Source organism: Gasterosteus aculeatus, chromosome 7 (assembly GCF_964276395.1).
Source record: "Gasterosteus aculeatus chromosome 7, fGasAcu3.hap1.1, whole genome shotgun sequence".
NCBI classification, from domain to species: domain Eukaryota; kingdom Metazoa; phylum Chordata; class Actinopteri; order Perciformes; family Gasterosteidae; genus Gasterosteus; species Gasterosteus aculeatus.
In genome coordinates this window covers 31955799-31972411 of record NC_135694.1, presented here as the reverse complement: position 1 = coordinate 31972411, position 16613 = coordinate 31955799, and the positions used below count along the sequence as shown (strand labels likewise).

Here is a 16613-nt window from a genome sequence, read left to right as displayed (position 1 = left end):
TACATGTTTTTTATTCTATACGCTGCTCCTTGGAAATGAATCCTATTCCTCTCTAATGTCAGAAAAGACCTGAGACCATAATAATAATAATAATCATGTTGAGGATGAAGTTTGCCCCACGGTTAACAACAACAACAACAACAACGACGACTGACTCGTTGACGCTTTGTCCGGCGGCCGTTCTCGGCTGCGTTTCCCGTCCAACGCTCCTTGCAGCTTTAATTGTTTTTGTTTAAATATTTTTAATTAAAAATTAAGTATTTATCTCTTCACCTTCAAAAAACACGTTCAAATAATTTTCAATAATAATTCATTCCCGTCCCACATAAACATATAAAGTTAACATCAGAGTTTAAATCAAACGGGTTTTCTTTAGAAACTTTATTGATAAGGCAACACAAAACATAGTTGGTTTAAATTAATTTACAGTTTGTTGAATTCTCCTTATTGCATAATAAGCGTTGTTAGTCGGGATGTACGACCGCTCGTCCTCCTCCTAAGTACTACTGTAGAAATGTACCTGATGTACTGACATGACTGACTGATTAATCAATCAGCTGGTTGATTATTTGGTTCATCGATCACGCAAAGAGAGCAGCTGATCAATAATCACAGATCTCCTTATTTGTTTATTGGTTGTGTGTTGGTCTTTATTTACATTTGAATCACTCCTGCTTCGACCTGGACAGCCCGGTTTGACCTGGATTGGCGCCGTTGGGCCCGGTTTGACCCGGATTGGCCCAGTTGGCTCTCTGAACTGGCCTCTAATGGAGGACCGACGTGGTAGTTTTGATAAAGTCTCAGCGTGAATAAGAAATTATTATCTGACAAACATTATTGGTAAATAAACAAAATAAAGTTGATTTCTGGACCTCGTTCTGAGAATATCTGTTTTTATTCTGTCCGTGAGAACCAGCTGCTATCTGAGAGGAGGGACCCCCGAGGAACCCGGAGGACCCCAGAGGAACCCAGGGGACCCCAGAGGACCCCCGAGGACCCCGGAGGAACCCGGAGGACCCCCGAGGAACCCAGGGGACCCCAGAGGACCCCCGAGGACCCCGGAGGACCCCGGAGGACCCCGGAGGACGCCGGAGGACGCCGGTCCGAATGCCATCCATGAAAACCACTTCCTAAATTGGCAAAGTTCTGAATAAGATCAGCAGGTTTCCGATGGACCTCGGGACCCCCTCTACGGGCGACGTGTTGAAGCTCCTCCCCCTCTTTTGTGCCCTCTCTGGAAACTGGAATCAAAAATATAGTTCTGAGGATTTTTAACATTTTTTTCGAAGAACAAAAGATTTGTGATGGTGGATTTTCTTTTTTCATCAGACTTCTTCAAAAGATTCTTTGTCCGGAAATAGTTTGTTCTTGGACTCCGTTTTACTTCAGTCTCGTCACAGGTGTCCTCAACAAGTCTGTCGGGTCTCTTATTTTGACGGGGAGGAAGTGGGGGGGCGGAGGGGGGGCAGGCCTGCTGCACCTCACCCCGTCCGGCCCTCCACAATGATGACCAGCACTGGCGTCAGGTCCATGAGGCTCTTCAGCATGTCCATGATGTCCTCGTGGTCTTTGGCCCCCTCGATGAACTCTTCCAGGGTCAGCTCACCTGAGGGGTCAAAGGTCGGTTACACTCAGGGCACCAATGCTGCTCGTCATTCGTAGAATCTGATATTTGTCTTAATTTAAATGTTGGATATCTGAATCGATCCAGTGCAGCTCTCACGTACATTTGATTCAAGAGAAGAGTTCATCTTGTTTAACGATGACATTGTGATCAATGACATCTTATTTGTAATTAAATGGTTAACTGCCCACATTTAGTCTAGTTTAACTTTAACAGCTTTAGTCCTCCTTGTTCTTCATTCCAGCTTTTAGGGCTTTTCAAAGATCTCCAGATCATCGTATTTACTGTATATTTTAAGGGTTTAGTGATGCTTTGTCAACTTTATTAACAAGGCGCAGCCTCAGGTTTGGTACTAGATCTGTGTGTGTGCCAACCATCTAACACCCTGTAGTACTCATGTAGTACTCTCATGTAATACCCCTATGTAATACTCATGTAATACTCTCATCAGGTAAAGAGCATCGTGTTTCGTTGCATTCTTTCTTCTTCCTCCTCGTTTCTTACCTTCTCCCTTCACGTCGATCTTCTCAAATATGATGGACACGATGTCCTCGGGGTCGGTGTCTCTGTTCCGTGTAATGTCCTGGATGGCCTGTAGGGGACGCCGTAAAAACACCTCCTGTAAACCACTTCATCTTATCTCTAATAGTTTACAATAAATTCAAATGAGTCAAAGATTCTGCGAGTAATCTGTGATCAAACGTTCATAATTCATTAAATTAGAATCACAAGTGGAAAAATGAAAAGAGGAAATGATTGTTCATTGTCTCATATTATGTTTTTCTACTCTCTATTTCAATCATTTATATCTCACCTTTCAACCTCACTCCTTTCTTTTCTTTCCCTTAAGGTACTTGTCGTCTTTCTTTGAGAATGACCAGATTATTGCATTTTAAATTCATAAAATCAAATTGCTGTTAGAACGTTTGTGGTTGCGATGAAGCTTTGAGGGTCAGAAGCTTCCTGTCAGCTGTCAGATTCAGGCCATCCAGCAGATTAAGCCTCTAATCTCAGATAATCCAACCCGGTTCTTCCCGCTGAGTCACTTGCTTCTCCCTTAAGCTCCCAGGAATCTCTTCTTGTACTTGTACTTGTACTTGTACCTCATAAAATATACTCACTGAGCTTTGCTGAGCACAATGTTTCATAATTATGATTCTACTTCCGTTTTCAAACAAAATCCAAAATGTTTCTAGTCAAAGAGAAAAAACTGAATTTGCATCATCATCATCTTTTTTGTTTTGTTTACAAATAGCAAATTCTCATTTAGCTTTGACGTATTTTCAAATCTTTATCCTCTAAATCGAGGACTTGGCATCAGTTTGTAAAGTTTACTTTTTTATTTCGGTCAAAGGACGCGTTGCTCTCGTTCTGAACTTTTCAGGGTTTGGTTGTAATGTTTCCCTCAGAATGAAATTGTTGTTCAGAGAATTTTATGGTTCCAAGAAGAAACGGAAGAAACTGCAGGAGAATTCGGAGAGAAGCAAAGAGAAGCTACAGAAATGTTCATCACAGCTCCAGTAGGTAGCAGCTAATGCTAGTTAGCTGACTTTATTGTAACGTATGTGTATATATAAGTCCTTCCAGCCTCTGTGGGTAACCAGCTGAGGCCGTAAGCTTCAGAAACATTGTTAATTATAACTTATTATTATTATTATAATTGCTAAACATTGGACTGAGCAGCGTATAATATAAAAATCATAATAATGAATAGAATCCCTTCTTTGTATTCTAAGAGGATGTCTTGAGGGTCTGTTTCTTCTTCTAGTCTATATTTATTTGTCTCAGTAGGATCCGTCATCACTGGTTGGACGAGGTTTCTCACCGTAAAGATGGTCTCCAGCTCCTCCTTGTCGATCTTGCCGTTGCCATCCTGGTCAAACAGTTTGAAGTACCACTTCAGTTTCTGGTTGATTTCCCCTTTCAGCATCAGGCTGATGGCGGCGATGTATTCCACGAAGTCGATGTACCCGTCCTGCAGGAAGGAGGAAGAAGGTTTACTTCTGTAATGTGGGTTTAAAGATGAAAGTATTTTCTGGCTTTCCTGATTATATTTTGTTATTCCCACTTTTAGAATTTAAATTGTTGAAAGTATAATATATATATATATATATACTGTGACAGAGGGCGGCACGGTGGCGTGGTGGTTAGCACTGTTGCCTCACAGCAAGAAGGTCCTGGGTTCGATTCTGCCCAGTGGCCTTTCTGTGTGGAGTCTGCATGTTCTCCCCGTGTCTGCGTGGGTTCTCTCCGGGTTCTCCGGCTTCCTCCCACAGTCCAAAGACGTGCTCTGGGGATCAGGTTAATTGGTGACTCTAAATTGCCCGTAGTTGTGTGAGTGTGAGTGTGAATGGTTGTGTGTCTCTGTGTTGCCCTGCGATTGGCTGGCGACCAGTCCAGGATGTACCCTGTCTATCGCCCGAAGTTGGCTGGGATGGACTCCAGACCCCCCGCGACCCTGTGTGCAGGATCAGCGGTCTGACAATGGATGGATGGATACTGTGACAGAATATTTTCCCATTGTGATATTGGTACTTCTACATTCCATCACATGTCCTTTATCTGACGCTTTTATCCAAAGCGACTCACAATAAGAACAAACTCAGAAGAAGAAACAAGAAAGTGTGATTTCCTCAAATAAGCCGATGTACAACTTGCTGTAGATAAGAACCATTATAAGTCCAATGTAAGTGCTACAGTTAGTTAGTGTGTTAGTGGAGGTAGAGTCTGAAGAGGTGTGTCTTTAGTCTGAAGATGTGAAGGCTCTCTGTGGTCCTGATGTCTTCAGAGACCTCCTTCCTCCATTTAGGAGCAGGACAGCAAAGAGTGGAGATCTAGTCGAGTGTTTTGCTCTCAGTGAGGAGGAACAAGCAGTTTATCACATGCAGAGCGGAGAGTGCGGGTCGGGATGTCGGGTTGGACCAGGTCCTGGATGTAAGCTGGACCCCATCCATTCAGGTTGAATAGCGGTAGCGGGGAGACCTGCCTCTACAATGACAGAGTACTCTCACTCTCAATGTATTAGTACTATCTTCTCGTACTATTGTTTAAAGATACTCTCCCTTTTCACATCGTAGTTTAAACTCGTCGATTCTTTCATCTCTTTCAGATCGAACAAACTGTCCGAAGATCTGACCTCATTTTAAAAGCATTTAACAGATCTGTTGTCTTTGAGTGGAGCTCATCCTCCCCGAACTTTACCTGCTCAGCCTCTCAATCCCATTAGCTCTCCGAGACCGACTGTCTCTGCATGCAAACAGCGTGATCTCATTAGTCACAGAGCTAAGCAACGTCTTTGTCTCCATCAATGACTACAACTTTGTCCTGATCAATGACCGACGTCTTCGTCCCGATCAATGACCGACGTCTTTGTCTCCATCAATGACTACAACTTTGTCCTGATCAATGACCGACGTCTTCGTCCCGATCAATGACCGACGTCTTTGTCTCCATCAATGACTACAACTTTGTCCTGATCAATGACCGACGTCTTTGTCTCCATCAATGACTACAACTTTGTCCTGATCAATGACCGACGTCTTCGTCCCGATCAATGACCGACGTCTTTGTCCCAATCAATGACCGACGTCTTTGTCTCCATCAATGACTACAACTTTGTCCTGATCAATGACCGACGTCTTTGTCCCGATCAATGACCGACGTCTTTGTCCCAATCAATGACCGACGTCTTTGTCCCGATCAATGACCACGGCCTTTGTCCCAATCAATGACCGACGTCTTTGTCCCGATCAATGACCACGGTCTTTGTCCCAATCAATGACCGACGTCTTTGTCCCGATCAATGACCACGGCCTTTGTCCCGATCAATGACCGACGTCTTTGTCTCAATCAATGACCGACGTCTTTGTCCCGATCAATGACCGACGTCTTTGTCCCGATCAATGACCACGGTCTTTGTCCCGATCAATGACCACGGTCTTTGTCCCAATCAATGACCGACGTCTTTGTCCCGATCAATGACCGACGTCTTTGTCCCGATCAATGACCACGGTCTTTGTCTCAATCAATGACCGACGTCTTTGTCCCGATCAATGACCGACGTCTTTGTCCCGATCAATGACCACGGTCTTTGTCCCGATCAATGACCACGTCTTTGTCCCAATCAATGACCGACGTCTTTGTCCCGATCAATGACCGACGTCTTTGTCCCAATCAATGACCGACGTCTTTGTCCCGATCAATGACCGACATCTTTGTCCATCATCGATCAATGACCGACGTCTTTGTCCCGATCAATGACCGACGTCTTTGTCCATCTTCGATCAATGACCGACGTCTTTGTCCATCATCGATCAATGACCGACGTCTTTGTCCCGATCAATGACCGACATCTTTGTCCATCATCGATCAATGACCGACGTCTTTGTCCCGATCAATGACCGACGTCTTTGTCCATCATCGATCAATGACCGACGTCTTTGTCCCAATCAATGACCGACGTCTTTGTCCCGATCAATGACCGACATCTTTGTCCATCATCGATCAATGACCGACGTCTTTGTCCCGATCAATGACCGACGTCTTTGTCCATCATCGATCAATGACCGACGTCTTTGTCCCGATCAATGACCGACATCTTTGTCCCAATCAATGACCGACGTCTTTGTCCATCATCGATCAATGACCGACGTCTTTGTCCATCATCGATCAATGACCGACGTCTTTGTCCCGATCAATGACCGACGTCTTTGTCCATCATCGATCAATGACCGACGTCTTTGTCCATCATCGATCAATGACCGACGTCTTTGTCCCGATCAATGACCGACGTCTTTGTCCATCATCGATCAATGACCGACATCTTTGTCCATCATCGATCAATGACCGACGTCTTTGTCCCGATCAATGACCACCGTCTTTGTCCATCATCGATCAATGACCGACGTCTTTGTCCATCATCGATCAATGACCGACGTCTTTGTCCCGATCAATGACCGACGTCTTTGTCCCCAAACAATGAGTGCCTTTTTTGTCCCGATCAATGAATGATTGAATAATAACATTTAAAGAACTTAAAGATTTTCCAGGTAAACTGTGGAAGCTTCTTTTCGAAACAAACAATGATCAAATTAGTATTCATGTCCTCAAAGTGAGATCTAATATTTAACAATAATATTATTTTATATATTATATATAATATTATTATCGTCAACACGGACTCACAGCATATTTATTGTTTTATTTATTGTATACGTGAAGAACAAAACAGACGGTCTCACAGAAAGTGTCTCCTACAAACAAAACAAACCATCACAAGATAAAAAGTCAACAATTCTAATTTCAACATTGAAGATCAAAACCAATAACCATAAGAATTTATATTATAGAGTTAAACAATTGCTTTGTAACTCTTTTTAAGTGATGGATTGAAAAAATAATTCAGAATTAATCAAATCAAGCGCTTGCCCCCAAAAATAAGTCGTTAGTTTCAAATTTTCCGTCATAAAGTTACATTACACAGGTTTATGGAGTTTTACGCTCAATGACCAATTTTATTACAAGACTTTGATTTATTCAGACACACAGATTTGTTTTCCATTCTTTCTGAGGACCTTATGGTCAATGTTCAATCCAACGCTGTTTATCTGGTTTCAATTGACAAACTGAAATATTTTATTATGCGATTATATATAGAAATGTATATTTACATACACATACGTATATTATATATAAAAAAATATATTCCTCAAAACGTGCCCTGACCCTTCCGATATTGAACTGATAAACATATTGAGCGCTTTTAGTTTGAAAGGACTCGTGTGAAACGCACCCCGTCCATGTCGAAGGTGAGGAAGACCTGGTCTACGTAGCTGTTGGCGTCCTCCGTCATGCCCTTCAGGCCCAGGATGGCCTTCAGCTCGAACAGCGTGATGAGGCCCGACGGGGACTCCCGCATGAACTTGTTGTACCAGTGGTGCATGTCCTCGGCCAGGATGTCGTCCAGATTGGACCCGTGGTTCCCCATCGCTGTTCTGAGGAACACAAGAAGGGAGGACGAGGAACTCTCACCTCCACGGAGAGCGGTTGGTGAAGGAGATGGAACCAGCTGAGCTCTTTTGATGGAGGTTTGAAGAATAACTACGAAAGGGAAGGTCCAAAGTCCTTTAATAGAGACGAGGAAACGCCAGTGAAAGAGGGGAGAAGTTCACAGAGGCGGCTGACGCCAGTGACTCTGCAGGTTGAGAGCAAAGCTCAGGATCTCCTAACCCTCTTAGGTCCTGCAGAGACCTGAAATAACTCCATAATGAGATCAGGCCGCTCGCTAGCGAGGGTTCTGCCACCGGGAGGCCGAGCCAAGAGGCTTTACCGCCGGGGTCAGCGGGGAAAAGGCACAAAACAACAACAGAGAGAAAAAATGACCACAAACACCAAGAACCAGGAGCTGGTTCGGAGTTGGTTCATCTGACGAGCCTCCAAAGAAGTACGTCTCATCGTTCCCAGCAACGTTAGCGCGGCGGCGCCGAACACAAACACATCATCAACAATGGCGGACGTTGCTTTGCTACTGATGTTCATGGCTTTGCGGACCGACGTCGACATCCACACACGGCGGATCAAACGTGTTCGCCTTTATTCGTACAGACGGAGATCAAAAGCCAGAGTAACGGTATGTACGGTATGAAAAATGGCGGATCAGAAGTTTCTCTCGCCTTGTTGGTCACGGTAACCCCGCCCCCAGCCGCTGACGTAAGCGCTTCTCACATCCAGACCAGCAGTGAGATGCTGCTACTGGGAGCTGGTGCTTTGGTGGTGGAGAACCAAAGAACCCGTTTGAAACTAGGCTCTGGCCCCCGACCAGCACCAGTCCTGCCTTGGTGGAAAAGACGTAAAAACCGAGATTCAGTACAACCACAAAAAGATGTAAACAACACAAATGGTCCATTATTTACTGAATGACCATCATCTGTATTGAAGAAGACTGGAAAGTAGAGACTGACGTTTACTGAGACGTCTATGGAGCAGAGGAGTTAAACTTGATAGACCTGGAGGTGGTTTGCCTCTTTGTGTTTGGGTATCTAAGTAATCATGAATGAGTCCTCTGGCTTCTCTAATAAACTGAAGTTTTGAGGACATTCTGACTTTTTTGTTCACATTAGAAAGAAAAATACTTTAACCTGCAATAATTCATTTTAAATGATCCTTGCAATCAAACTGAAGAGCAAGAGTTTAAATAAAAGCCTAGCATAGCCCTAGCCTTATTCTTACTAACCCATTGCATTAGCATTTCATTCCACTTTATTTTATTACCTGTGCACTGTTGTCTTGTCTGTCTACTGTCGCGCACTAACCGCCAAGACAAATTCCTTGTATGTTTGACATACTTTGGCCAATAAATGTTTCCTGATTCCTGATCCTGAAAAGTATTTTTCAATATCAGCAGGAACATCTGTTCTATCTGTTGGTTTCTCCTTCAGTTGGATTTTCTGTGTTCTCCTCCTCCGTTCTTCTCTTGATTTAATAATTGTGGATTAGTTTGATCGACAAACAAAAAACCTCAGACATTCGGCTACTTACCAAGAACTTGATACATTTAATATCTTTTATCTTATGATCTATGACAGTTTCATTCTATCTTCTGTGAATCAGATCTGAATCGTTGTTGTTATGCTATAAAATGTACATTAATACACATATAGAACTTTGATAAATGAAATGAGACTTATCTTGTTTTTACTGGCTTTAACTATGTTTATCTCTGTTGCACTCTAAGATCTGCTGATGAAGAGTGCCTGATAAATAAAATGTATTATTATTATCTCTGAGAATGGTGGAGACATTATGAAAGTCAATGATGTTCTCAATAAAGTCAATACTTTATGAATGTTTGGACCACAAACTGCAAAAGGAGAGAAACAACTGAGTTTAATGTGTTTTGTGAAAGCTCCTGTGAGGCCCTGAACGCAGCGTCGGCCGAGTCGCACCGGCGGTAAGACGTTGACTTTCCCGTCCGCCACCGTTCTTCCTCTTTGGTGTAACAGGAATTAGGTCGGTGAGTTCAGTGGCGTCCTTGTTTCTTATTAAAGGAGTTCCTCCTCCCGCTGACGTCCCGTGCGTCATCTCCTCTGTGTCCTCTGTCCTCCTCCGCCGGGTCGGAGGTCACGCAGAGCGAGCGGGTGGAGCTAAAGGAGCCAAGGACACCTCTCAGCTCCGCCCACACCCGAGATCTGGGCTTGCAGGGGGTGGAGCCTGGATGAAAAGGGGGAAGGCTTAGAGCCAGGCGAGCCTCGCGATTCACCGCGCGAGAAGGGGGGGCGGAGTCAGTCTGATCGGTTTATAATGTCCCTGAGAAAGCCCGCAGCACGTCATGAATGTGAACATGAAGCCTCCTGATTGGCTGAGTCGATCTCGCTCCTTAGCTCCTCCTCCTCTTCCACGGTCACCAACTGCACGCAGCGTTCTGCAGCCTGGGAGGGGTGAGGGGGAGGAGTCAGTGATCTGATTGGCTGCTCAGTCAGTGTTTACTGTAATTAGTTTTTCTCAGTTGCTTTGGTACTTTTTTATCATCCACATTTATATATATTTATATACACATATATATACACATACATACATATATATACATAAATACATATATATATACATATATGTATACACATACATATATACACACATTCATATACACATACATATATATACATATACATATATATACACATACATACATATATATACACACACATATATACATATATACATTTATATACACATACATATATATATATACACACACAAATATATACATATATATACACACATACATACATATATACATACATATATATATATATATATATATATACATACATACATATATAAATATTTACACATATATATATATATACATATATGGCACATAATGAAACTATGATGATGGTGGATTATTATTATTGTTATTATAGTATATTCATGTTTATTTGTAATTTGAATAATGTTATTGAGAACTGGGGAGCTGTGTTGGTTGTTCTTTGCACATGGAAATTGAAACATTTCTTATTATTCCAGGTTTATTACCTGGTTCCCTTTTGAACAAAATAAAGAAACAAAGGAGGAATCCTGAGTAATGTCCTATGTATGCCGGGTTGCAACAGATCCAATCATCTGCGTCCTTCTACAGATATATATCATATAGATAGAGATCAATCACAGCGATCAACCTTTGACCTTTAAGGGCCCCCGTGGAACAGAAGCTGCTCTACAGCGTTCTGTTTCATTCGTTCACCGATGTCGTTTCACCGACAACAGAAGAACTCCCGTTAGCTTCGGCTAACAGCTAGCTAGTGTGTCACACTCAAATAGGACCGTATTTGGTCAGAAACATCAGAGTCTGTGCATGAGTGTGTCTGTGTTACCCAGAGATCTAAGTGGGAGGGTGGAATGGGGGTCGTTACCATGGATACCAGGTGAGGTAGGAGGTACACAATGAGGTTATCAGGATCAGGAATCAGGAATCAGGAAACATTTATTAGCCAAAATATGTCAAACATACAAGGAATGTCTCGGCGGTTAGTGCGCGACAGTAGACAGACAAGACAACAGTGCACAGGTAATAAAATAAAGTGGAATGAAATGCTGATGCAATGGGTTAGTAGAATAAGGCTAAGGCTATGGGTTAGTATAAAACAAGAGAATAAAGTTAAACAAATTTTAAATATTAAAAAGTTAAAAAGAAAAGTATTAAGCATAAAGTGCACTAACAAACAAGTAACAGACAAGAGACAAAGTGACAAGTGACAAAGTGATGAATTGCAGTTAAAGTGGCATGTGCAGTGTGAAGGGGAGTGACCGGTGGAGTGTTATAGTCAGTCAGTGGGGGACCGGCTCTGTTGATGAGCCCGACTGCCGACGGGAAGAAACTGTTGGTGTGGCGGGAGGTCTTAGTCCTGATGGACCTCAGCCTCCTGCCAGATGGAAGGGGCACTAACAGGTTTTGTCCGGGGTGAGAGGGGTCGGCTACCATCTTTTTAGCTCGCTTCAGAGACCTGGAAGCGAACAAGTCCTGCAGGGACGGCAGATTGCAGCCGATCAGCCTCTCTGCAGAGCGGAGGACACGCTGCAGCGTGCCCTTGTCCTTGGCTGTGGCTGCAGCGTACCAGACGGTGATGGAGGAGCAGAGGATGGACTCCATGATGGCCGTGTAGAAGTGGACCATCATCGTCTTTGGCAGGTTGAGTTTCTTCAGCTGCCTCAGGAAGAACAACCTCTGCTGAGCCTTCTTGGTGATGGAGCTGATGTTCAGCTCCCACTTGAGGTCCTGGGTGATGATGGAGCCCAGGAAACGGAAGGAATCCACAATAGTGACGGGGGAGTCACACAGGGTGATGGGGGAGGGTGGGGCTCTGTTCCGCCGGAAATCCACAACCATCTCCACTGTCTTTAGAGCGTTGAGCTCCAGGTTGTTCTGACTGCACCACGACACCAGATGGTCAGACTCCACCTGTAGGCGGACTCATCACCACCAGAGATCCGTCCAATGAGGGTGGTGTCATCCGCAAACTTCAGGAGCTTGACGGACTGGTGGCTGGCGGTGCAGCTGTTGGTGTACAGGGAGAAGAGCAGAGGGGAGAGAACGCAGCCTCGGGGGGAACCGGTGCTGATGGTCCTGGAGGCTGAGACATGTTTCCCCAGCTTCACGTGCTGCTTCCTGTCAGACAGGAAGTCTGTGATCCACTTGCAGGTGGAGTCGGGCGGTGCAGCAGGAAGAGTTTGTCCTGCAGCAGAGACGGGATGATGGTGTTGAAGGCAGAGCTGAAGTCCACAAACAGGATCCTGGCGTAGGTTCCTGGGGAGTCCAGATGCTGGAGGATGTAGTGGAGGACCATGTTGACAGCGTCGTCCACAGACCTGTTGGCTCTGTAGGCGAACTGCAACAACAATATTTAATATATAATACCTCCCTCATAGTCTACAGTAGTACAGTATAAATTACTACATGTACCTCGGAGATAGGTACCTCTGAAATGTAGTACTGTATAAAGTACGTCCTCTGGGCACCAGCAGTACTACCACACAGACAGGAAGTGCGTTTCCTACCTGAGGCTGCTTTGCTGCTGGACACAGCGAGGTGATTCTGGTCCAGGTTCTGCCTGGTGAGCTACCCTGACACACACACACACACCCAGAACGCACACCAGAGGCACACACACACACTCCATGTCTGTGGAGGAAACATGTTCAAAGTTGAACCTTTTCAAAATAAAAGCAAGTTTGAGTCTCTTTGAAGTACATTTGTCTTTTTTGTATCTCTCCAATGAGATTTTACTTCGTCCAGAGGTTCTGGGCCCAGAGGTTCTGGTTCCATGTTGCAGACTTCTTCTCATGTTAGAGGACCAAGATGAAGTTCGTAATCACACATAACACAAGAATTTGATTCTTCTTCCAACATCGCCTGACTTAAAATGTTTTATTTTGAAAAATTCTTCTCAGCTTTTAAATGGTCTCTCGTTAATCTAAACTACCCGGAACGAGATATTTAAACCGTAAATGAGCCTTAAATGAATTGATAAAACCCAAATCATTGTCACCTGTATCACCCCAAGAGGTTTGACTTCTTTCTCACTTCAGCTTTAAGTGTTTCATCGATTAGTTTTCTTCTTTCTTTTATTTATATTTTAAATCAAAGCTGCTGAAGGACAAAGCGCCGAGAGGTCAGAGGTCACACAGCTGTTGGGCTTCACACCGAGAAACTTCTGAAAGCTGCAGAGGAAGTCCTCTGTCTGATCCATCGACCCTCACTTCTTCTTCTCGAGACTCAAACTTCAACAAACTGCTGCAGAGAAAAAAAGGGAAAACAGGCGTCGGCCTACGGTGCGTTCATGGACCCACTGCGAGCTCGGAATCCAGAGTGAGCGATTTAACATTTATTTCTTCTGCATATTCTCCTGTGGAGCAGAAGTGACGGATCGCATTATGAGACGCAACACCAATAAGTTAAACACTGATGGAATAAACATGTTTTAAGATTTCAAAGACGATATGATAATCTTAATTAAATTATAATCATAATTAATCATAATCAGTCTCAGCCCTCTTTGGTCTCCTTTACGTACTTTACTTTTCATCTAAACCATTCTTTAAAACAGGAAATCAATTTTTTACCAAAACTAGTTATTACATTTTTTTTTTTATACAACTAAACAAAATAAAAAGACCCTAGCTATGCAACAAAAGTAAAATTGGGTTTGCAAAGGAGAAAGGCAATATTTTTACATTTTATTGCAAAAAATATCTTTACATTGTATAATTATTTCAGAAATTACTGTTTGCATGAATAGAAATGTTAAAAATGGAAACATGTTATTGTTATACTAAATCGTTGTACTATTACTAACAGTTGAAGGCGACACGTGTCCGTAGCAGCGGTGTAAGGGCGCCCCCATGCGGCCGCACGGAGTAGGTGCAGCTTCTACTCTGGCGACACGAAGACCACAAAGACAAAGTGCTTCACATAAAACCATTAAAAACCTCCAAACATGAAGCAAGGAGATTTACAAACAGTTAAGAACATTGATCAAAACATTAACGAAAAACAGTCCTTAAAACGCGGACAACGTTAAAAAGATAAAAATAGAATCAAATTTGAGTAACAACATTCGGAAATTCAGAAATGGTGAATTAAAGGCAGCAGCAAACAGAAAAGTCTTTAATGTGGACTTGAAGGAGCTGAGGGACTTTTTGAGACTTTGTTCCAGATATGTGGAGCAGAAGAACTGAAGCTGCTTCTCCATCTTTAGCTCTGACTCTGGGAACAGAAAGCAGACCCGTCCCAGACGACCTGAGGGTTTGTGGAGATTCATAAAGTATCAGCAGATCAGGAATCTAAACCATTCAGTGCTTTATAAACTAACAGCAGGATTTTGAAGTCAATTCTTTGTTTGACAGGAAGTCAATGTAAAGACATGTGATCCACTTTCCTGGTCCTACGTGGACAGAAGACAAGACAGTAGTCGAGTCTACTGGAGATAAATGCATGGAAACGTTTTTCCAAATCTGGTTGAGATGTAGGTCCTCTAATCCGGATTGTGTAACTGTCTTAATATGAGTGTTCAGGTTGAGGTTCGAATCCATAATTACACATTGATTTCTAGCTTGGTTTGTGGTTTTAACATCAGTGATTGAAGCTCAGTGCTTCAATTCTTCATCCTTGTTACCAAAAACAATTACAAGAAACCTTTGACACATCCAGCAGTTGAAAGGGACACACAAGGACTAAAATGGACACACAATGACTACAAATGGACGGTACAATGACTACAAATGGACACACAATGACTACAAATGGACACACAATGACTACAAATGGACGGTACAATGACTACAAATGGACACACAATGACTACAAATGGACACACAATGACTAAAAATGGACGGTACAATGACTACAAATGGACGGTACAATGACTACAAATGGACACACAATGACTACAAATGGACGATACAATGACACACAATGTCCAGCTCTTCCAGCAAAAAAATTCCAAGCTTCTGTTCTGAAATCTGTCAATCAATCTGATAGTGGGCGGGGCCTCACATTGACGCGCTAATCTCTGGTTGGTTCTTTAAAATATAGCAGATACACAAGGTTTTTTTTCTCAACTCAGACCGGACTGAACAAACAGAAAAGTTACTTCCACACACACACACCCACATGCACGCGCACGGTAAACTTCCTCATACTTGCTCCATCACTTCCCCTGTCTCTCCTCTCGGACTTCCTCCTCTTCACTAGCCCCACCCGCACACCTCGTACTGAGATAGAGATCCGCTGTCCCTTCTGCACACTCACACGCATGCACACACTCACAAACGAACACACTCACACACGCCCAGACGCGGAGCTCTGTGACCGGAGAGGAGCACCGATGACCGGTAAGTCTCCGTCGTTCAATCCACCCGAGACCCACCGGCTGTGTGAGTGTGAGTGTGTGTGGTTGTAAGTGTGTGTGTGTGTGTGTCTGTGGTTGTAAGTGTGTGTGTGAGAGTGTGTATGTGTGTGTCTCCTCTCTGGTTATTGATCTCAGCTCTACTTCCCATCAGCAGATCAATTCCTCCGTGAATCAATAGGCTCTTTGTTTGTTTGTTTGTTGAACCTGCTGGTTGGAGCTGTAGTGGTGGGTGGTATAGTGGTTGAAGGTGTAGTGGTGGGTGGTGTAGTGGTTGGAGGTATAGGGGTGGGATAGTGGTGGGTTGGAGGTGGAGTGGTGGGTGGTGTAGTGGTTGGAGGTGTAGTGATGGGTGGTGTAGTGGTTGGAGGTGTAGTGGTGGGTGGTGTAGTGGTTGGAGGTGTAGTGGTGGGTGGTGTAGTGGTTGAAGGTGTAGTGGTTGGAGATATAGTGGTGGGTGGTGTAGTGGTTGGAGGTGTAGTGGTGGGTGTAGTGTAGTGGTGGGTTGGAGGTGTAGTGTTGGGTGGTGTAGTGGTTGGAGGTGTAGTGTTGGGTTGGAGGTGTAATGTTGGGTGGTGTAGTGTTGGGTTGGAGGTGTAGTGTTGGGTTGGAGGTGTAGCGGTTGGAGGTATAATGGTTGGAGGTGTAGTGGTTGGAGGTGTAGTGTTGGGTGGTGTAGTGGTTGGAGGTGTAGTGGTGGGAGGTGTAGTGGTTGGAGGTGTAGTGGTGGGTTGGAGGTGTAGTGGTAGGTTGGTGGTGTAGTGGTTGGAGGTGTAGCGTTGGGTGGTGTAGTGGTTGGAGGTGTAGTGGTTGGAGATATAGTGGTGGGTGGTGTAGTGGTTGGAGGTGTAGCGTTGGGTGGTGTAGTGGTTGGATGGGTTGGGTATGTAGTGTTGGGTGGTGTAGTGGTTGGAGGTGTAGTGGTTGGAGGTGTAGCGTTGGGTGGTGTAGTGGTTGGAGGTGTAGCGTTGGGTGGTGTAGTGGTTGGAGGTGTAGTGTTGGGTGGTGTAGTGGTTGGAGGTGTAGCGTTGGGTGGTGTAGTGGTTGGAGGTGTAGTGTTGGGTGGTGTAGTGGTTGGAGGTGTAGCG

General features: G+C 44.0%; 3 protein-coding genes across 6 annotated transcripts in view; 1 reads left to right on the top strand and 2 right to left on the bottom strand.

The window, feature by feature from the left end:
- Positions 1–1420: 1420 nt before the first annotated feature.
- On the bottom strand, positions 1421–8326 carry guca1d (guanylate cyclase activator 1d). The gene is made up of 4 exons (XM_040182536.2): positions 7416–8326; positions 3450–3599; positions 2129–2216; positions 1421–1606 (listed from the first exon to the last, which is right to left on the bottom strand). The coding sequence occupies exons 1-4, from the start codon at positions 7608–7610 to the stop codon at positions 1482–1484; spliced, it is 558 nt and encodes a 185-aa protein (XP_040038470.1). The 5' UTR covers positions 7611–8326; the 3' UTR covers positions 1421–1481.
- A 2761-nt stretch (positions 8327–11087) lies between these two features.
- LOC144410391 (uncharacterized) lies at positions 11088–14291 on the bottom strand. Its single transcript, XM_078107108.1, has 2 exons — positions 12677–14291; positions 11088–12507 (listed from the first exon to the last, which is right to left on the bottom strand). The coding sequence occupies exon 2, from the start codon at positions 12006–12008 to the stop codon at positions 11337–11339; it is 672 nt and encodes a 223-aa protein (XP_077963234.1). The 5' UTR covers positions 12009–12507; positions 12677–14291; the 3' UTR covers positions 11088–11336.
- Positions 14292–15241: 950 nt separating this feature from the next.
- rhogb (ras homolog family member Gb) overlaps positions 15242–16613 on the top strand; it is a 6914-nt gene continuing 5542 nt past the window's right edge. For 2 of the 4 annotated variants that reach the window (XM_040181295.2, XM_040181296.2), the window contains exon 1: positions 15242–15511. The gene's annotated coding sequence lies outside the window, so the exon portion shown is untranslated. The remainder of the gene's footprint in view (positions 15512–16613) is intronic. The other 2 variants (XM_078107109.1, XM_078107110.1) reach the window with 1 other exon arrangement.

Excerpts from the sequence above, each read along its gene's own strand:
- LOC144410391 (XM_078107108.1), bottom strand. The coding sequence starts at position 12,008 with ATGGTTGTGGATTTCCGGCGGAACAGAGCCCCACCCTCCCCCATCACC.
- guca1d (XM_040182536.2), bottom strand. The coding sequence starts at position 7,610 with ATGGGGAACCACGGGTCCAATCTGGACGACATCCTGGCCGAGGACATG. Across the intron at positions 3,600-7,415 it reads TCACCTTCGACATGGACGGG|GACGGGTACATCGACTTCGT; the intron begins GTGCGTTTCACA and ends TCCTTCCTGCAG. Across the intron at positions 2,217-3,449 it reads AGCTGGAGACCATCTTTACG|GCCATCCAGGACATTACACG; the intron begins GTGAGAAACCTC and ends CGTCCCCTACAG.